General features: G+C 43.2%; 2 protein-coding genes across 2 annotated transcripts; both read left to right on the top strand.

The window, feature by feature from the left end:
- The first annotated feature begins 1,109 nt into the window (after positions 1-1,109).
- On the top strand, positions 1,110-8,874 carry tmem222b (transmembrane protein 222b). The gene is made up of 6 exons (XM_076755062.1): positions 1,110-1,275; positions 1,916-2,000; positions 3,331-3,362; positions 3,464-3,560; positions 3,646-3,776; positions 5,509-8,874. Exons 1-6 carry the CDS (start codon positions 1,157-1,159, stop codon positions 5,594-5,596), a joined length of 552 nt encoding a protein of 183 aa, XP_076611177.1. The 5' UTR covers positions 1,110-1,156; the 3' UTR covers positions 5,597-8,874.
- Positions 8,875-9,369: 495 nt separating this feature from the next.
- On the top strand, positions 9,370-14,083 carry tpbg1b (trophoblast glycoprotein 1b). The gene is made up of 2 exons (XM_076753791.1): positions 9,370-9,982; positions 10,355-14,083. Exons 1-2 carry the CDS (start codon positions 9,729-9,731, stop codon positions 11,202-11,204), a joined length of 1,104 nt encoding a protein of 367 aa, XP_076609906.1. The 5' UTR covers positions 9,370-9,728; the 3' UTR covers positions 11,205-14,083.
- Positions 14,084-22,403: the final 8,320 nt, after the last annotated feature.

Here is a 22,403-nt window from a genome sequence, read left to right as displayed (position 1 = left end):
GGACCCAGTATGGAGTACACAGGGCCCCAGCAGATCCCTTGGGTTCGTCTTTGTTTCCATTTCCACCATTGCCACAGATAACTCCTTCGATAGCTGCAGCCCTCCGCCTCCACTGTACTGGAGAGCTCTCGACGTGCTGGGATGAAAACAAATAGAGTCATTTTGCAATGAACTGGAGAGAAGTCCCATTAAAATGCTGATTAAATTTGGATAATAACAATGGAACTGGCAATACAGTTATATAAACACATTACTTTCTGTTTCTCTGACAAAATGATATCAAGTGATGTGGCCTAGTGACAGGGGAATGCTGCTGTATTGTTGAGTGGGTGGTTAAAGTATAGACATTTGCGTCTGCCTTGTTTAAATATAATGGGATTGATTTGATTACTATTGTATTGGTATGTCAGTTTAGTGTTATTTTAGGATTATTTCCATGATACTGATAATCATATCAGCATTCTGTAGGACTTTTTTGTTACCCGTACCGGTGCTTTCCAAACATTTTTAAGATGAATCAACATGAGGACATGAGCAGAGCAGATTGTTTGGTTGGAGTCATTTTAACAGATTTAAGAGGTAACAGTTTAACATCCGAATGGTTTTTGACTAATGTTACCACATTACACAACTACATGGCTTAGGTACTTCTGCTCTGCTAAAGATCTAAGTGAAGTGTGAAATGTGTTTTGCTCTACGGCCTAAGGGTTTAAACAAAATAACTCTTTTGTTTAACTAAAGTTTTGCCGGACCGATCTAATCCTCCCGCTGGCTCGCAAAGATACCGGAAGCTGCTGTTGCTGCCCTAACATAGAGATCACTGTCAAGCTAGCCTCCGTACGAGAAAGAGCTTTCGACTGTACCTTTCAAAGTAAAACCTATCGTAAACTAGCTTTGTATTGCTAATTGTTTCATACGTCAGTTACTATTTTTCTACCTTAATGTCCCCAAGATATTAAAATAAGATAGGAAACGTAATTGGATGTTTTATGACGGCGCGTATCCGTCTACTATTTACTATTTATGACCAAAGCGGGCACCTATTCAACATTAATTTGAAGCTAAAGTGACTACATTTCCGGTCTTCTTCCGTGTATTTAGCTGACTTGACGCAGCTGTGAGTGGGACAAATGAAGTTCATTTTCCACAGCTGGTGATGGCGGATGTTGTTGATAAAGACACCATGAAGAATTATCACATAGCGTCTGAGAAAATAAACCCAGAGACCAGTCGTTATCCTTACTGTATTGTCTGGACACCTATCCCCGTGTTATCGTGAGTTACCGCCGTCCACACTGCAAGTCTGCTTTTGACCAAAGCCTCGGGATATGAGACAGTGACAGCGCTACGTTATTAGCTTAGCTAGCTAGCAGACGTACGGTAGCATCCTGTTGCTGATTAGTTACCTTTCGTAAATATGTTAGTGCCGCTTGCTGGTGGAAAGAGTCACGAATGTAAATGAAAAATATGTACATTTTTGAGTATCATTTGTAATTGAAAGTTACTTTGGTGGACATATAATTAATTGGGGACACATTTGAAAGCCACTTAACACCGATTAAACGAAACTGTTAACAAAACAGTTAACAAAACAATAGAAACAAACGTTAGTCTGAAAGGTTGAAGTCATGACTGACTTTGAGCTTATTAAGCTCAAAGTCAGCCTTCTTTAATGCTTTATTGTTGTTGGCGTCGAAAATTATTTTATTTTAACAATAACGTCTATGTACTGTTTGTCAATTACACAGCTTCACATCGTATTAAAGTATCGAAATCATACTGTTTATTTTGATTTGAGTGAAACTCCAACGGTGCGCCAAAAGTAGCCGCTGCTCTGTGGTTTTGTCCCTCACTATTTGGTTATGTGTCAGTCTGTCAGGGGAATATTCACAGTGCATGTGTTTGTTTTGTTCAGATGGCTGCTTCCGTTCATTGGCCACATGGGAATCTGCACTTCCACTGGTGTCATCCGGGACTTTGCTGGACCTTACTTTGTCTCAGTGAGTAATGGCTGTGGGCCTGTGAGGTATTTTTAGAGGATGTTATAGCCTATATGTGAAATTACTGTAAGTACAGTACAGTGGCTCTGCACCAGCACGACTGATGTCAAGTAAGACGATGAGCTCAAAGTGTTGACCTTTAATTTTAAAGAAGAATCCACTGAAAACCTTTGGGTTTTTTTTAGTTTCAAACACTCACACCCTTCAGCTTTAAAGTTGACTGAAAAGTTTCTAACTTGCTCTCTTGACAGAGGATGGCGGTTAAAGTTAATTACAATGGATTCCAATGGTACCTCCGTTGGACAGGTTATAAAGAGAAAGGTCTTTGTATCTTCGGTAGTAGAAATACTCATGTTGCAGAGTAATCTAACAGGAAGGTGTCCCTGCATGTACTTGATTGGCCGGCGCAGCAACTTTAGCCCGGTTCTACTTTGCAGGTGGTCTTGTGTGGTTTTGCCAGAGCCCCCTGCATTGGCACCCCTGCTGTATCAAAGCAGTCGTCCTATTCACATGAATGAGGGGCCTGCTGTCGGTCTTGAAATTTTGACTCAACTGCAATGTGTAAGACAGCTGTTACACATAACTTTGAAGCGTGTCTAATGTGACAGCAACAACACACAACCCCAGCGTCAAGCAAGATCCATAACATCTCGAGGTGTTGCGATCACGGACCAGATTTAGTCGTGCTTTATGGAGCCACTTTCAGGCCAAACTGTTTCCTCACACATTGTACACACAGTGTTGTGAAGATTCGCGAGTCAACTTTTTCAAACACATTAGATTGTCGTATTGTTCTCAGCACGCGAGTAAACCTGCTTATGAAGAAAAAAAAAATGTAGTGGGACATAAGGGGCTCAAATTCAGAAAATCGTTTTCAAAGCTGCTTCGTTCTGGATCATTCAGACAGCGGTGCTGCAACATGCAGCTTCACTTGGACTCATTTGGCTGTTTCATGCAAACAAAGTTGACTGTAAATACAGACAAACAGGATGTGAGGCACATTTCCTAGATTCCTCTATCTAAACCATCTAACCTACATACTTTGGTTTCCAAAGAGCCCAAAAGTGTGTCAGTGCACATGTGACGTTTCATCGCATCATGAGACACAGTTTGTTTTTGAGTTGGTTTCAAAGGGCTGATTTAGGTTTTCTGTTTTAATTAGCTGCACAGGTTTGGACTGAATGATGGTGCTACGTTTGTGTTTAGCGTCAGCGTCGTAAAAGAGAACTTACAAAGAGCCGAGGGGAATTAAAGAAGCAGGAGGACACAAATGATAGCTGAATCTGGTTTAATATAACACACAGCAGTGAACATTCCTCTGGTTTTGCAGGAAGACAACATGGCGTTTGGAAGACCAACAAAGTGAGTCAATAAAAATATTGTTTTGGGGTGTTGTGATTACACTGTCCCACAGATGTTACAGTGAACACGTTGTTACAATCCAGTTGATTTTGTCTTTGAAGGTACTGGATGCTTGACGTCAGCAAAGTGTACGCCAGTGGCTCCAACGCCTGGGACACCGCGGTACATGATGCGTCAGAGGAGTACAAGCACAGGATGGTAAATAAGTGGTCTTGTGTCTTATTATGTTCTTTCCAAACGTGAAGACACCAGTCGTGATTTGTGCTCTTTGTTTTCTCCAAAGCACAACCTCTGTTGCGACAACTGTCACTCACACGTTGCCATGGCTCTGAATCTGATGCGCTATGAAAACAGCACCTCGTGGAACATGGTGAACCTCTGCCTCCTCGCTCTGATCCATGGAAAGCATGTCAGGTAAGAAGGGGTAACATGTCCGCTCTGTGGGAAAGTGCTTGCTGACTGATATCTACTGTTGATCTCAGTGTGTGGAAATATAAATATGTAACAAATCACATCAGGTCTGTTTTCAGTAGACTCAGTTTGCATTGTCAGCCAAAACAGGTGTGACTCCACAAGCTACTCACCATTTGTTGGAAACAGAATATAGAGGGCCACAGGAACAAGCGCAACGGCTGTAGGGGTTTTTTTTTTTTTTTAAATCCACTACACAGACGTTAAAGGTTACATTATTTTAACAAACACAATAGATAATAGCTTTAATGAGTCCTAAGACTGAATTTGATGTGAAAATAAATGACTGACTTGCAGCACAAATCGATTAAATCATAAAAGGGAACTGTGCTTTTTCATAAAGAAACGCTCACTGTCCTGTCTGAATGCTGCACAGTCACAGGGAATCTGCAGTCAAGGCAGAAAGTATCAGACAACCGATGTGTCGTTCATCGTGGTGGCTCTAATCTAGCTCAGTGGATTTGAAATGAAATGGTGACTGATAACTACGAGGTTGGAGTGCTCAGGGGTGTTGGAGGGTGTTCACTCCCACAGTATGTAAACAGCATTGGAACAGTCTCCCAATTTTTGGACAGAGCAATGAGCAATGTTTTTGACTGGCCATATCAGTCACCTGATCTTAGTCCAACTGAACAGGTGGTTCACCTGCTCAAACCCGAAACAAGCAAGAAGAGAAGAAAGCTGCTGCACAGGCCTGACAGAGCATCACCAGGGACGTGCCTGCTCATCAAACCAAGGGCATCACATTAATGCCAAGAGTCAGCACTTCAAACCTGGAGTCATTGTTTGATTTCACATCCACTGTGTTGCATTAGAGCCGACACAATGAGAATGTGTCAGTGTCCCACTGTGACCTGAATATGTGTAACAGTCAGTGATGATGATAACCACGTCATGCACCTGTGTATTTTCTCTGCTGTATTTCAATATCAAAACTACAACAGCAGCTCTAACAAAAATTGAGCAGCAAAATGTGGCTAATGCAGGGATAAAGTGCGGCGGTCACACTGGTGTTAAGACTAGGAGGAAAGCAAGACTTTCACTATGTTTGGGCAAGTACAATTAAAGCCAGCTGTGCAGTTATCCTGGACAACATGCGTTTTTTGTAATGGTTTGAAATAATTTGGCACAGAAAATGGGCAGTTTGCATCTTCTGTCCAAACATATCAGGATTTTATTTGCCTTAGTGGGCCAAACTAGTGCCTAGCCTATAATGTACAGCTGCTGTCCTCTAAGCCTCTGGAAGAAGTAGGGCTGAAGCTTGTGACTGAGGTTCCTCACTGGGCTCCCAGGGGCTCGGGCACGATTTCACCGCTATGCCTTCAACCTGTTGTGTCTCAGGACACGAGATAGAGAGGGAGCCCTGATTCTGGGGATGTGTTGAGAGAGTATATAGGACATCCTCCAGAAGGCCTTTTAATGCTGCTGTTACAGGGATGGACTACACGTCCCCGCAGATTTCTGCAAAGTAAGAAGTCACTGCAGTCATTCCCTTCTGCAGCCACTTTGTGTGCAATGGCAACGATATCAGCATAAAGGCAGCAGTCAGTTTTTGCCATCATGTATTCACGTGAGAATAGTAACAGCCAAACTCGTGCTGCACAGATTCAATGGGAATTCAATTTATGCACAGGGGACATCAGTCAGTCTCTCCTCTCTTGTCTTTCTGATGCAGCTGTGCGGGCTTTCTGAAGACCTGGCTGCCTTTCCTGATGCTGATGGGCATCATCCTCACGGTGGCCCTGACCCTCAACCTGCGGTGACCTGGGAGGCAGGTTGAGGACACAGTGAAACCCCTGCAGGTCGGATGTGAGGTTGACCATTTAGACAACAAGGGGTGCGTCACAGGGTGTCGAGCAAAAGTAGCCGAGGAGATAAAGACTTTCCTCCTCCGAGAGGAGATTGTGGAACAAGAAGGTCCAACACATGTACACCAACACATGCGTGGTTTGTGGAAAGCAGGCGGCCTGTTATGGGCAGTGCTCCAGTGGTGAAGCTGGAATGCCCTAGGGATGTAAATTCATTTCTATTCAGTCATTTGCTTTGAGAGAAGTGACTGAACACTCCCCCACCACCACAACCACCAGGACCACACAAACACACTCAATGGATTGTGATTACTGAAAGCCTAACAGCAGGTTTAAGCCACTGGCACCTGCAAAGTGTTGAACATGTGTAGCTGTATTAATAGTAGAGGAATGTACGTTGTTGAATTCTCGGAGGAAAACACATCCATGCCTTGCTTTCAGATTTTTGATTACCTTACTTTGTAATGGATTGGGAGTGTAATCCCATGTTTCAGTGCTTCCAGAATGCCATTTTTCTACTGGAGAGAACAAACATGTTAAATCAATTAGATGCCTTTCTAGGGACTTTATTGCATTTCATGCTTGATCTAATGTAGCTCTTCTACAATACTGCAACTTAAGCCTAGATACGCCAGAGCATATTTTTGTGCATTTTCTTACTTGTATTCAAACTCTGTAGGATATCAGAAAGTCTGCATCTTCTAAAAAGAAATATTTTCTCAGTGATATGTTTTACATGCATTACATGTATCACTTCATGGTACTACTTTAATAGGTTTATGATAAATGTTTTCATACCTTTAACTACGGATCATCAGTGCAACGATTGTAGCAACCTCAGTGAATGTGGCTGTGGAAAATACCAACAGAACAGTAAAGCTCCTTTTGGTTTTCTATACTTGTGCCAAATGTAGGGGAATGGGAGACCAAGTCAAACTGTGTTCTTAAATATGTAACAGCTCAGTGAGCAAATGAAAAGCCCGGTCTCGTGTTTTCGTTCAACCTGAGAGATGTTTAGTTTTTCATTACAAATTTGGACTTTATGTGCCTAAAAACGACCTCTCTCACAGATCCCTTATATATCTGATTTTCAGTCGTGTGGTTATTTTTGATGTGTTTTGAAAAACATAAATTCCACATGATGGTTGGCACTCGGAAATCGGTTGCCATGGCTGTCGAGAGTAAATTCAAATCCCCTCATTGTTTGCAGTCAAACAGAAAAAAGTGTTGAGCCGTCTCTTTGTCCGCGGCGCTGCCAGAAGCAGCAGGTAGCCAGGATCCTCAGGTTTTTCACACTCGCCAAGCCCTGCTGAACACCCCCCACTTTCCCAACCGGCGTCACTCCTGCTGTTTTCCACCTCTGCAGATCAGATTGGAAGGTCATCGTGAAATGTCACCGCTTTGATACATGCCGGCTAACATCCTGCAATAATTCAAAGTAGATGTCATTTAAGCCTATAAATTAAAATCTGTTTTATTTTCTGTATGAAGGGTTTAACACTAGGGCTAACACAGTGCCAGTTTTCTAGACCTTGCTCTCCTCATTGGGCTTCTGTTGAAAGCAGATATTCTGTGGCCTCTTGTGTGTATTTCACCCATGTTGCCTGTAAATATTTGAACACATTATACTCTACACCAGGTGCTCTTTATATACTTTGCAAACTTGATCGCTCCTACAGATTTAGCTTTTGAATAATTTACGGTTCAGTTTTTGTTCTCTTTACTCCACTTCTGCATATCATCTCTGCTCGGCAACCAAGCAGATTTGTGCCTGAATGAGTGTGTGATCGCGTGTGTGCTAGTCATGCACACGGCAGTTGGAGAGAGAGCATGTGATTGCATGTCAGCATATGTGTATTGCATGCATGCAAGAATGCGAGTGTTTGAGAAGTTCATGTTTGACTCATACTGTGGCTTCTCGATTAATAATCAGCTGCATTTCATTGCAGCCAACTGCCTCGTGATTGATTTCTATATTTATTACTCCATATCTTCCTCTTAATCTCTTTCAAGTTTTATGTGATTGCTGGTAACCCTTAGCAAGAATAAATAATACATTAGATTGTAACAGGCCTGCTTAAGTTATGTTGATTTGATGCAGCAGCCTGTGCTGTACTGTGTGTAGCTGCAGACTGTGTAGATTAGAGCTGCAGAGTCATTTTCTCAAGGCATTAAACAAGGAAATGGGAAGAAATGAGCCCTCAGTCTGAACAGTGGATGCTGTCTATAAAAACACATTGTTACGTCATTTCTACTGTGACTCTTTTTGCTTTTTTAAAAAAAGCCATGTCACTTGTAACTAATGTGAAGAGGTGACCACATTTAGCTGGAAATACAACTTAATGCCCCAGAGTTTCAAATATCTAGATTTGAAATTATTGGGAAATTAAGATTTTGAACTTTTGGCTGCAAGTAAGCAGACTGGTAGCCACACACTCACTGTAAGGTTAATAAAAGAAGCTTGTATTTTAAAAAAATAAATAAATAAAAAATCTGCAAATGTGCTCATTATGCCTGAAATTGCAGTGAAATTTTGCACCTATTTCCAAACTTCCATCAATGTGGCTGTGTGCAGCACAAAGCACAAAGAAGCAGAAAAGTGGAAATCCCTTTGGGTCTGTGTAATTGTGCTAAATGTTGGAAAGTGGGAGACAAACTGTCACTGAACGTTACTTGTTTTCCTCAGTGAAACAGCTCATTCATTACATTGTGAGCTGTGGAAGGTAATGAATGAATGGCCCTTTGAGAACAGTGGTTGAAACTCAAAACACTCATTATTACTGCTTCTGACATATAAATATATATATGTGTGTTTTAGGAAGAGAGGTAGGAATTGTGAAGATGAATGCTACACCAGTCCTCTGTTGGAGTGCATGTGCAAGAATGCAATATTCAGTGGAGATCATTTGAATGGTTTTAGATGCTGCCTGCTGCGGTGCCTTGCTGTATCCAAGAGCCAGGTCCAGGAATGTGGAGACCTGTGGTCCTCGCAATTCAGGCCGTTGATAAAAGACAGTTGGGATGCTATTATTAGTGCCACTATCAATATATACGTATACCAGTCTGCAATTTCAAAACCCTCTTTTGTTTCTCTAATCCCCAGAATATCCTTTATGCTGCTGATAATATAGCCCACGGGAAATTTTAAGAGTCCTGCAAGTGACTGTGTGAACTCTGAATGTGTCTATGACTTACAGCTATAATACCAATAAAGATGTCTATTATTGTAGAAATTTGTGGGAGTTTTTTTTTTTTTTCCACTTGGAATTCCATCATTGAATTATGGCCGCTGAGTTTCATCGAGGCTGTCAGCAAGAGGGATGATGTTAGGATTTCAAGACATGTCCCCTCCTCCTCAAGTTTCCAGAAATACACTCAGAAGTGATTCCTGTAATAATCATTAGAATCTGTCAGAATAAACATTAAGGAAGGGAAGCCGTCACAGCTGTGATACTCTACCATCAAGTGACTAAAAGTCCTACTCAGTGACCATTGTCCCGCAGAGCATCATGGTATTCAAGAAGAGCGGGATCAAAGGCTTTGCAGTCTGGACCCCAAACACCCCTCCCCCACATTTACCATACCACCTGGGTAGGTGGGAATGACCCGGGACATCACATGAGAGAGAGAGAGAGAGAGAGAGAGAGAGAGAGAGAGCCGCGAGCTCAGCCACGTTCTCCTCCTCATCCAAGCCTCTTGCCAGTGGTGTCTCCTCGAGCCTGAGAGGTAGATCTGGAGGATCCGGACAGGGTGCAGGCAGGAGAGAAGCCCCTCCCCGCAGATCATGACACAAGGCGATGGTCCTTTTAACTTCATTGTTGCAGAAGAAGCGACGCCCCGCTTCGCCACGGCTGAGGATCAAACACCCCCTCTGATCAGCACGACCCCCGGTTTTGTTCTCATGGAAATGAGACCCTGCCCCCGGGCCACACTTTCTGCAGAGATGCAAAGTTGAAGCGCATTCCCAGCCGGGACACTAGATGAGAAGGATGTCCAGGAGGAGCTGATCGTTTCGTTGATCCATTTTCTGCGCGTTTCGTTTTCCTTCCCGCTCGCCGCTCTCGGACCGCACACTTCTCTTTCCGACATGCGGGATCTGGCGCAGCGCGTTGTGTTTTGCGCGCTGCTCGGTTCCGTTTACGCATCGTGCCCTCCGCGCTGCGAGTGCTCAGAGGCGGCTCACACCGTGAAGTGCGTGTCCAGAGACCTGCGGAGTATCCCAAGTGGGATCCCCGGATACACCAGGAATCTGTTCATAACAGGGAATCAAATCACTCGAATCCGTCCGGAGTCTTTTAAAGGGCTGGATAATGTGACCAACCTGTCTCTGAGCAATAACAGGTAAGACTCTCCTACGGACTCCCTTGCCTTTGGGTCTTATTGTAATTCAAACCAAACATATCCAGAACATTTTATTCCTGTAAGATAGTTTGAAGAACAGTTTGTCATTCCTCTGTCATCACCTGCTCCCCATTGCTCCTGAAATTTAGCAGCTGAGCAGCTTTCATGATTTGTATGACACTTAAAACGGAGGCACTGAAGGCTGTTAAGGTGTATTCAAATGGAGACTACGTTCAATTTTACTTCAGTTTTGATGTAAAATACATCAGTCCTGTTTCTATGTGTGGAAACATCAGTTCTTTATGCCACTTTCTTGCTCTTGTATGTGATTTGAAAGTGAGAATGATTTCTCATGGATCTTCTCAAATCCAGAATTTCCGAGGTGGAATCCCATGCCTTTGCCGGACTCCGCAGCCTTCGCTCTCTGGATTTGAGCAACAACCAGCTGGTGGTCATTCACCCCGAGGCCTTCACCGTGCTGAACCAGTCTCTGCGGGAGCTCAACCTGAGCCGAGCCCTCTACAACCACACGTCGGTGATAGACTTGGCCACGTCTCTCCGCTGGAGCTCCCTGGGGAACCTGAGAGGACTGGACCTCTCTGACAACAGCCTCATATATTTACCCTCCCGTGTCTTCTCCCACCTGACCAGCCTGCAGCGGCTCCAGCTTTCCAACAACTCCCTGGTGGCCATCCACAACTCCACCTTCTCGGGTTTGGAACATTTGGAGGAGCTCGACCTGACCCTCAATGCCCTCAAGATGGTGCCCGAGGAGGGCCTGCGAGAGCTGGACTCTCTGCCCAGCGCTGCTCTTCTGCTGGGGGAAAACCCGTTCACATGCAAATGTGGAATCGAACCTTTTGCTCTGTGGCTCAACAGATCACAGGAACGCATCAGAGACGCTGAGGGCCTTGTGTGCGCCTTCCCAGCCAGCATGAGGAACACATCAATGCTTGCTGTGGGCACGTTGACTCTGGGGTGCCACCAGAGGAATGCAGGGGCTGACCTTGCATTGCAGACCTCCTACGTCTTCTTGGGTATAGTCCTGGGCTTCGTAGGCCTCATCTTCCTTTTTGTATTATATCTTAACCGCAAGGGCATCAAAAAGCGGATCTACGACATGCGTGACGCCTGCAGGGAGGTGTGGGAGGGCTATCACTATCGCTTCGAGATCGATTCTGGGCCAAGGTTATCACAGGTCTCCACAAGCGGTGACATGTGAGCGAACAGTCACCCCTGGTGTGTTTTCTAGTGACAATGACTCTTTTTTTTAATGCATTTATCATTAGCCAAATGTAAAAAATGTACAGATTTGTCTGTAAATATATATATATATATATATATATATATATACACACTAAAGGTACTAATCTTTCTGCCTTGTTTATTAAAGCATGCACTGCCCATGTTTCTTCAGTACACAATGAATATGCTCTTTTAGTGTAGAATATCTCAGATTCGTTTGTTCCCTGGAGTCAAATGGACATGAATGTTGTGAAGCAAGTTCACTGACTGATATTTCTTAGACTCTTGCCTGCTCCATATGTCCACACAAAAGCAACAGCAAGTGCCTAACCTCAGCTAGGTATTGTTTCCTAATCAGCAGAGTGATCTGAACTCACATCCTACAACCCCCGATTACAAAGAAGTTGGGACGCTGTGTAAATTTAAACAGAATGTGATCACTTTCTAATCCTTTTTGACACATACCCAATTGAAGACAATATATTTAATGTTTGACCTCATCAGCTTTGTTGATTTTTGTAAATATCTGCTTATTCTGAATGTGATGCAGCAACATGTTTCAAATAAGTTGGGACAGGAGCAACAAAAAACTGTGAAAGTTGTGGAATGTTCCAAAAACACCTGTTTGGAACATTCCACAGGTAAACAAGTTGATTGGTATGAGGTGACAGCATCATGATTGGGTATGAAAGGAGCATCCTGGAAAGGCTCAGTCGTTCACAAACAAGGATGGAGAGAGGTTCACCACTTTGTGAACACATGATTGCATAAAGGATATTACTACGTGGGCTCAGGAACACTACAACAGTTATTAGTAAACACAATTTGTTTACATGTGATTGCATTCTATTTCATTTCAGTTTTACACAGTGTCTCAACTTTTTTTTGAATCGGGGGTTGTGTACGGCACATTCATTGTCCTGTGTCAGATCTTGTCTTCGTATTTAGCTTTGTGAAAAAGCAACAAAATGCTGCAATAAAATCCTGACACTACACAAGCAAACCTCTGGGAATTGAAAGCACAATCACTCATTCATCTTTGAACCATTTCAAGCCCTTTGGTCCCTCTGTCCTTCAGCCCCAGGGTGACAGAGAGGAATTAAGCCTCCAAAGCTTTTCCATAGCTCTCCTAAAATCACCACTCTGCTCCCCTTTGGCTCTTAGATTGAAAGGGGGGGGGGCAATTCAGCGCAGACCAGCGGAAATCTCTTAGCCCTCCCCTCTTTTTTTTTCATGAAACGTTGCTTTGTTTCAACTCCTTGAGTTTTATTGTCAGAATGATGAGAACCAGTCCCGTGCTGAGGCCGCTGAAAGCAATCTCCCTCCCTCTTTACAGACAACAGCCACTCTGGAGGCGCTTTGAAGCAAAAGTCTGGCCCTCCACATTTTTCTGTTTAGGGGATTTTTTCCAGTGATAAGATACAGATGATTCTGAAACACCAGCTACATTGTCTCATTCAGTTTGCTCTGACCAGTTCAGGGGTGAGCCCAATGAAAAGAAAGAAAAATAAGGTCTTATCGTTTGGGTTTTTCTCCACCTTTAACGCATTTACAAGTGGGGTTACGCTAAGAAAAGTCTGTTTTTACTGGAGGTTTCTCAAATAACACTGAAATCCAGAGGTGTGCATCAATACAGTTCCCATTCAAATTCCAAACCTCATATTTCACATGCATGTTTAAATTGAAAATATAACCTGCATGTATCCCAAATGAAACGTGATTGTCTTCTTAAATGGCACACGTGTTGTCCCTGTTTTTCAAAGTTGCTACATGACAGAAGTGATTCTCTGTGGCCTTTTGATGCTACAAAGTGAGACTAACTCTAATAAGGGGAAGCTGCCACTCTTCAAGGTGTTTATTGCCCAAATTGCTAGCTATCTAAGTGTTTGGAATGAGGAAAAGGAGGCCTGGAGTTCAGTGAAACTGCCTTCCCTTGTTCGAAGCCAAAATAGCCTCTTCAGTCCTATCAAGATGGTCTCCAAACTCCTCTGATAGCCATCCAGAAATGTTTAAAACATCGAGCCATTTTACTGCATGTGTGATGACAAAATAAAGCTTTAGAAAGTGACGATGTCTGTACTCATTTAGCACAAATGCGATCGTGTGTGTGATGAAAAAGCAGGAATGAATGTATTCATAATGTTTGGAAACTCTGGGTATCATTCCTCTGAGCTGCAGCACCACATTAAACCGAGCATTTACTTGCTGAGGGGAAAACAATTGGGGCTCGTACAACAGCACAAAGGGTGGCTCGGATGGTGAGACGCCTGAAATAAGCTTTGTTTTCCAGCGCAGAAAGACGCCTTGTGATGCTCATTCTCTTTCTGTCTTCACAGATGGCCATTATGCTGCCGCGTAATAGGATATACTCATGATGACGAAGTTGAGCGCTCTGATCCGGCTATTGCTAAAGTGTCATCATTCTTAATGATTGCCTGTGGGAGAAAATCCCAGGAGAAGGTTTCACTTGCTATTACACAACGTGCCACAACCGGGGCACCGTGCCGGCCACGCGTTAGCGGTGTCGGCTGGCAGAGCAGAGAGAAGAATGATTGTCCCCTGCATGTCGTTATTTCTGTTTTCACTCATTAAAGTGCGGATTAGGAGCCATGGCTTTTGGGCTTTTTATGAGTCTGCCTGTTTGAAAAATATATGGTCTGTTTACTATAGGCTGTGCAAGATTGTCTCAGCAGGAATGCAATGAAAAGAGAGGTACCCTACAAATACATCCAGACGCTCTCCATGACTCCCAGTGCGAAAGAGGGGCTTGTTAAAAACAGAAAAATTGCTCCAATTATCATGTTCTTTCAGACTGTATGTTGCGCATATCCGATTAAAAGATCGCATCTTTATTTCTGCTTTGCTTGCCATCTCTTTTATTACCACAAGCCATTTGTTACAACACTGGGGTTTCTTTCGAGGAAGCAGTTTAAAAAACGTCAGCAGCTTTATGTTGCTGTACAGTATGAGCACCATGTGGGTTTTGCTTTTACACAAAAGGCAAAATACATATTTGAAGTTTTTCTATTCAGTTCTGAGAGTGTTCCTCTGGAGCGCAGCAGGCTTTTTATTTTATATGCCTCCTGTCTCCGGGAACATCTTGGCGCCATTACAAGGGTTTAATGGGCATGATAGGGAATATGCCTTAAAAGTGAACACCACATCTGTGAGGAATTGAACTTGTTAAAAAAAGAGACCACAACAGTCAGCAGCATGACGACAGAGACAAAGTGGCATCTAACCCCCTCCACTGGCACGGTATGACAAACACAGCTGTCTCTCAACTGTAGACACATGTCATCATTTACATTTGCCATCACTAAATACTAGCCTATACCGTCATCTGATACATTCTGTTTTACATTTGGTTGCCGACTTCTAAACCCAAACCATGCACAGGGCGGTGAAACAATGTCTAGTCTCCTTTATCTTCTTTTTCTTTCTCTTAACAATGAACTTATTTGAGACGTAAGATCAATGAATTCATCCGCCCAGCTTCCTGTATGCCGCCTATCCATCATGTCCAGGTCTGGTCAGTGAAGGTGGCAACTAAACCACAGAAGTGGTTCCAGTGGGGTATTACCCATTGTTCTGCTGCTCACTTGATCAATGTGACTAATTGTGTTTGCCCCCACTCGCTCGTTTGGATGCAAGCGAGGAGGAGTTGGTAAAGCTGGCCCAACTACCCATTAAAGCCAACTGGCCCCTCATTTATCACTTTCATAAAGACTGCAGCTGACAAGAACTTAAACACACATACATACACAGTACATACACACACTCATATCTGAATCAGAGTATTTGTTAAAGCTGCATTCAGAGAGTCTGTCTTATTTCTGATAGCACTGCCTGTCTAAAATCTGAAATGAAAGTTCGTTTTTGCTAAGAAGTCAGTATGTAATTAAGTATTTGGTCAAAACTGTAATTACCAAAAAGAAGAATGTGAAGTTTTATTTTTATTTTGTCTATTTTGTTATTTTTGTAGCAATAGTGCCCACGACACCATGATTTTTGAGTAAGTTGATCAGTACAATGTGTGGGTGTCCTTAATATGATTCATTTCCTACACACACACTTTAAACTTTACACTAGCTGCAGGACCAACATTGTGGTTGTTTGCTGAGTCCTGTCTGTGATATCAGCCCTCTGTAGGTCACTCTGTCAAAACATACATTACTTTGTGTCTTGATTCAAGTCAGTGGGCAACATATAGAGTTCTGATACTGCAGGAGGACTACTTGTTGCAGCAAGTTTTGACAGTCTTGAAGGTCTTGCCTTTACCCTAGCTGGACGACTAATGCTAGCTAACAGCTAACACAACACTCAGTGCGCAGGAGCTGCTGACGGCTTAGCAGGCGGAATGTCCACTGAAAATCTGTGCTAATGTTAGCAAGGTTGGCTACCTGGCCTCTACTTTCTCAGTAGAAGCTAGTGGAATACAATCTTTGCAGCATGAAATGCGTTTGTATCAGTCATTGGCTATTCAGGGCTATGACATCCTCCACTAAGAAGAGCATGAGACGTGTCAACACCTCTGTGTACATGCACGAACAAATCTTTTACTCTTAATCGTCAAACTGAACTGACTACCCAGAATCATCATTGTCACTTAATGAACCAGTAGCTTTGAACAGTGGTGACTTAATTCACCATGCACTGTCAGCCATATTTACTCCCTAGTTAAAAGCTGACTGGAAGACAGTGAAATCCATAGAAACATAACAGTTTGAACCAACAACCAAATGAGCTTACAACTGAAGACAGTCAGAAGGAGTGCCAAGCATCATGGTGTTAGGAACTGTGACATGTTTCATTACTGCGGACTGAAGTGCATGTGAGCAGTGGCGTTGCTGCCATTATAGTCAGACTGTGACTCTTTGGATTGAACTGAACCGGATGTCCGTCTCAGCACAATGCAGCGGCTGACAGCACATCTCTAAGCAGCACCAGGTTTAAAACATCAGTCTACCGCTGCCATGGGAAATACCCACCAAGAAAAATGAAAAGTTCTGCACCATAGCTGCAGCTCATTGCAGTTCACATTTCCTTAGACAAAAATTGAGGCCACTTCAAATTTTGTTTCAACATTAATAAAACGCACTGTACAAATGGATTCGATTTGCGTCTAATTGTACAATCTATCAGTTGAGTTTTTGTACAACATGTATGTGTTCACATGTCATGACGGGATTCTTTATGCTCTTGAAATTTAAACAAAAACCTCTTGGTGCATAACCGCAATGGATCCCCAGGATCGCGTAAAATGAGAAACAAATGCTCTCAACAAAGTTCTGTCTCGTATGAGAGAAAGGCTCATGTAAAGCAGTCCACCGCAACAATGCAGCTTCCCTCTGAAGTCTTCATGACCGTGTCTCCATTGATCTCAGAATTGACTACAACTGTAAACGGAGAAACAGCACGACTCTGCCAGAGTTTATAGCTCCCACCACCAGCACCAGCACCACAACCCCCACGACTTCCCCTCCTCTGGGCCTCAGAACAGAGGGTGTCCTGAAGCCTTGTTGTTGGCTCCGCTGTCCTCCAGCTGGCCACGAATCAGTCTCTGGATCCATGTGGCTTGTCAGAAGTTTTGTTTTGTTGTTGCTGTGGTTGTTTATGGGAGGATGAGGTTAAGGAGTTTTCAATTAGAGAGACATATTTCCCAGTGTCCCATCCTTCCTAATTCTCTCAAACTCTGCATGAGCCCTGAAAGCTGAGGCTTACATCATGTGCTGAAGTGTAAAGAAGGAACACTGCTCTGCTTTATGTTCTTGCAAAGAGAGCAACACAGTATGAAGATGAATGATTCACTAGGATTCATTAAAGAGTTTCTCCTCTGGTCCTCTCGCAGAAAAGAATAAGGCCTGTGTTGCTGGTTGATTATAAATGGCCTTGACCCGCTTTAAAGAAAGGACGAGATACTCGCCACTCCTGCTCTACTTCATCATCTGCTTCATGCATCGATGACTTCGCTTGGAATTGAGCAGAGAGCCGAGCAAATACAATGGTCTGGCTGGAAACTGGAGTCATTTGAAGACACTTGGGATCACAGCCCCCTTCAGGAGACCCACAGTGGTTCATATACAACGACTTCATTTATTGCTGGCTGTAGCTATTCTTCCACTTTTCAGTCCAGTTACTATAGACACAGTTAAACATTTTATGAGAATCATTCAGTCATGCAGTCATCAATATTTTAATATGAACAATGAATTGAATGCATTTAACTGCTCGTAATGATGAACCCACAGAGAACTGTCAAGTGACAGTTCTCTATTATTACAGGGAGCATTTTAACATCTTTCAGCTTATTGTTTTGGTTTACTGCCTTGCTCCAGCCTTATCTCTCTCATCATCTCATTTCTAGCTGCAACTGGCAGCTGTTTTCAGCAAAAAAGGTATTTACCTCCAGATGAAGTGGTTTAGATTAGCTGCTGGTTTTATTGAAGTGATGTAGCCTTGTCTCACAATTTACCACAGTGAGAACAATTTCATCATGACCAACAGAAATGATGAGCAAAACTATAACAATAAGAGCAAAGTTGCAGTGGAATGATCCTTTTTTCTTAGCTTCAGAACAGCGTTAGTTGGACACTGAAGAGGAAAGAGTGCAGCCTCTCTGGTGATGAATGCTCGGGCTGCTCGTGGAATGTGTTGGGTGTGAACTCTCCACAGGTATTTTGACCTCTCGCCTTCCTGGAGGGAGGAGACTTAAGCTCATCATTATTACCTTCATTATTTCAAATGCTGGACCAGATGCCGGAGCAGGAGGGGGCCCAGTGCACCCAACAGGGACCTGAGGAACCTGATTGGTCAGAAGGAGAGGAACGGTTTGGGGGCCAAAGGCTAGATTCTTCCGGAGATGACACACCATCTGCTGACTGGGTCTCTCTGGCTTTACATCATCTTGCTACATTAAGGACTTTGAGAAGATGATACTGCTCACTTTGGACGAGGAGGAGATTATACGATTCCATCAGCACTGCATGTTACATCTCACATGAGAGCAAATAATAAGTCTATAGATAAATTGTTCTCATTTAAAATATTCCTGAAACCCATGGCCTCCTAATTCTGAATAGGTCAGGTACAGTAGACGTCCATCCTTTAAGAACTGCTAACCTTGGAAAATGTTATGTGTTCGGGGAAGGTTTTATTTTTCCAGGAACTAAATTTCCTAAGCATTATAGATTTGTTACACTCACCAATGACCTTCTAATTCTTCAGTTTAAGTTAAAGCTGCTGTTATCATTATTTTCATCAGACACCTATGTGTAAAAAGAAAGGTGTGAGTAGTAGTGATGAACCTTCATATATTTATCACCTGACACTGCAGTTCCCCTCAGCTCTAAGAAGCTATTCAGCATCTGTCTGCCCATTGTTTGTCTTTACTGTTTGATATATTCTCACCACTCTCACAACTGTTGTTTTGAGACACTGCAGGTAGATATTTTTGTTGAAAAAGCTCTGTTAAACCCACCACTCACTACCTGCCCAGGACTGGCAGACAGACAGTTACCCTTAAATTCCACCGGGTGCGTTCTGTCCACATCATGTCCGAGCTAATCGTTGCCATTCTAAACAATGCGTGCAGTTCCACCCGGCCCGTTTCAGAAGCGCCTGTCCATTCTGGCAAGTTTATTTTTGATGGATGATGTGTCAATATGCACAGAGCAGATGAGCCAGGCAGAAAGTCAGATACAGTCCAGTAAATTTTCAAAATAAAACACCCTGTGCAGACTTCTGGCCGTACATCAACAATAAATGCAAAACACACAGAAAAAAAGAAACAATTTAACTATGAAGCCTACTCACTCATGGTAGACGCACAAATATCAAGAGAATATGACCAAATCAGCAAAACCTGAGCAAATCAAGAAAATCAGTCAGACAAAATGCTCCACTTCTAAAACGCTCCCGGTGTTGTTTGAAGCTGCTTGGAGGAAGAACAAAACCACATTGCAGCCACAACACGACACAGCCATGCCCAGTGGTATTCCGTCGTTAGTGACTAGCTGGTTAACACAGTGGAACATTTAGCAGCTGAAGAGACGGACGTTTCTCCCAGGAATTGATGGGAGACTGAAATAGAGCTCGGACTATTTACAAAGTCATTTGAAACTTGAAGCCAAATGAGTGCTAACGTTGCTCTGCGTGCACTGGATGTGTAAATAGGCAACTCTCTGTTAACAAGTTCATCATATCAATGGAAAAGGTAAAAATATGCCAATGTTGTGTTTGCAGCTTATTTCCACTGCCACTAAGCACCAAAAAACATGTTGATGCAGCTTTAAAGGGCAAGGTAGATGAGATTTCCTCTTGTTAACAAATTCCATGACAATTGATCCGACTGGCAAACCAAAGCCTATAATATCTCATACCTCCTCCTGGGTCACAGAGCTCCACTGCTGCCCTAAAACTACTCAAATCAAGCAGCAAGCCACACTGCTGCAGTGGGTGACCTGGTCCTTCATTACTGTGAACACTCACACACACACTGTCTTTCTGAGTCAATCCCACATACACTGCTCTGCTGCCATAAATACTGACAAATACTCCATGTGCTTATTGAGGCTTGGTGTGGAGAGAAAGCTAAAATGGAGAGGAAAAAATGTGTTTTCAGATTCAGGTGGCTTAGCTGACTGTGTCACTGACCCTTCTCAAAGATGTCCCCACGTTCTGCACAGCTCTGCACATAAATGAGATGACGACGGTGTTTGCCTTCTCCTCCATCATACCCACGTGAAGTCCTGCCATACAGACACAAATCTATCTTAGCACACAGACAGCCTGCAAGCAGCGGGGAACCTGACACAGTGTAACCTTTACACTGAGTCAGGGTCCACTGAAGGCCATGCTCAAATGAGCGTGTCTTCCACTTATCCACAAGTCAGGAGTCTGCAGATCGAACAGTGCGTTTCCTTTGTTAGAGCAGCACTGTGTTGCACATTTGAAATAAAATGAGAGAGATCATAACAAGAAGAGAAGAGTTGCCTGCTTTGTTGAATAGATCTCATTTACCGTTTGATATATGTCACCGATCCATGCTCGTGTAAGCTTTTTTTAAAAGCCTGCCTCCTATAAAGCCTCTGTCATCAGGTACGCTTTTGCTGATTCCAATGGAGGACTCCACTTTTACTTCTAGCTCATATGAATGTTGATAAGCGTAATGGAAAGAATTTAGAACGGAGGAAACTGTTCCAAAAAAATCCTCTGTGCTATTTCCTTTGACAGGAAATTGTGTCTTTGATCTAAGCCACCACACTCATCTGGTCATCGCATGCGAGGTGTCACTCCTTCCTGCGGCAGAGAGGAGGAAATTTGCTATTGCCGCCATGGCTCATACACTGGCTCAAACACTCAAGTGTCTAAAAGATGAAAAATAAGATTGTAAATTTTAATAAATCTGGTTATAAGAAGTGGATGTTATCCACTCTTCTGCACTTGGATCCTGCTTCTTCTGGCACCAGGGGAGCGTCATTAATGAACACTATTGACCAAGCACAGTCTGGGATGAAGATTCACACCTGCCAGACTACCACGGAGTGTGCCCTTAGTGTGTGTGTGTGTGTGTGTGTGTGTGTGTGTGTGATCTACAATGACTGTGTAAGGTGTCATTTTCATGTGGAGCGTCCCACATGGTCCCAGATCAGTCAGACACAGGAAGCTGATGATATCACACACACATGCAAGTATGACATCATGCATTTTGCTTCTCATTTCTCACGGTTGCATCTCAGAAAAACAATTGAAATGAAGTTGGAATTTATGATGTAGAGATGGTGGTACTGGTATTACAGTATGTGATCTATATTCTGCAAACAGAAGGCAGAAGCTCACTCACCTTGATGTGTTGTTTGTCACAGTTAGGGCTGAGTGCATCATTACTGCAGTGTGCCGCCTGGGTCTATTCAGCGTCAGAGGGTATAGGAGGCATCATTAATAATATTAACAAGACCATCAAAACCAACATGATCTTCCTCGAGGGCAGGCTTGATGCAGAGAGGTGAAATCCCAACGTAACAAAGCAGGTTAGAGCTGTTAACTGTTACTATATGTGTCAAAAAGCTCTTTCCAGTAAAATAAAGCTTCTACTCTAGTTCTTTACATTTAGGCACACAATTTGAAAGGTGGCAGAGAAGAAGAAAATCAACACAGCTCTTCTCAATGCCACCCTGAAACCACAGCAGCAGGCACCTGTAGGCACTCACTTCGTTAAGCAGTGATTGGATGCAGCCTGCAATAAATGCTTCCTCTCTGCTGCATACACACGCAGAGCAAGTAGCTTCGGGGCAGGTGGGCTACTGGTGCTTTGATAGGACTGCAAGCTTTGGCATACAGAAATGGTTTGTGGAGTTCATTTGGGGTAAGTTTTTGCAGCTATTCTGAGTATGTGTGAAGTTGTTGTTCCATGTCTTCTGACCTTAATGTCTTTTTGTCTGTGTAGGATCTTGCTGATTTGTTTAGTTCAAGCAGAGCATGTTTGCTGTTCATGGGCAACACAAGGTGAGCAAAACACAAGTGTCACTGTCATTTAGCACTGATTTACTTGCTGTAGATTAAAACTCCTGTTTCTCTTGCAGCTCAGAACTCCGAGAGACAAAACAGCAATAGATATGTTAGTGTATTGCAACAGGATACTAGAGTAAAACAACTTGGTGACAATTATCCCCAGAATCAACTCAGACAGGCCTCAGCCTGGGGCAGTAGCTTTAACACAGACACTGCAGTTAGCAGTAGTTATAGCCAGGGACTTTCCGGTAGTGGCTACACAAAAGCTCTTTCTCAGCCAGCTCAAAGTGGCTACACTTCAGTTAGGTTAGTGCAGAGCAACTCACTATCAAAACCTAACTGGCGAGTACTTAAGTCAAGTAACGTCGATTCACAAAAAGTGCCAAAAAAGAAGTTCTCTGGCCTTTCTACGTCTGTTGTTAGTGGCAGTTCTGTGAGTAGGAACCAGAATGATCTCAGCAGGAAGAGAACTTGGCCAGTTCAGCAGGATACAGTGCAGGCTAGCAAGTATCCGTCCAAGAGTTCTGCATCCCTTCAGAGTGCTTCTCGAGAAAGCAAACCAGCCTCCTACCTGTCAGCAGTCCAGAGGGCTGCAGGTGCTACTTCTGAAACACCAACCTACGAGCAAAGAGGCTATTCTCCTATGAAGTCTTCCAGCCTGTTT

Source organism: Chaetodon auriga, chromosome 17 (assembly GCF_051107435.1).
Source record: "Chaetodon auriga isolate fChaAug3 chromosome 17, fChaAug3.hap1, whole genome shotgun sequence".
NCBI classification, from domain to species: domain Eukaryota; kingdom Metazoa; phylum Chordata; class Actinopteri; order Chaetodontiformes; family Chaetodontidae; genus Chaetodon; species Chaetodon auriga.
This window is presented reverse-complemented; position numbering and strand designations above follow the sequence as displayed.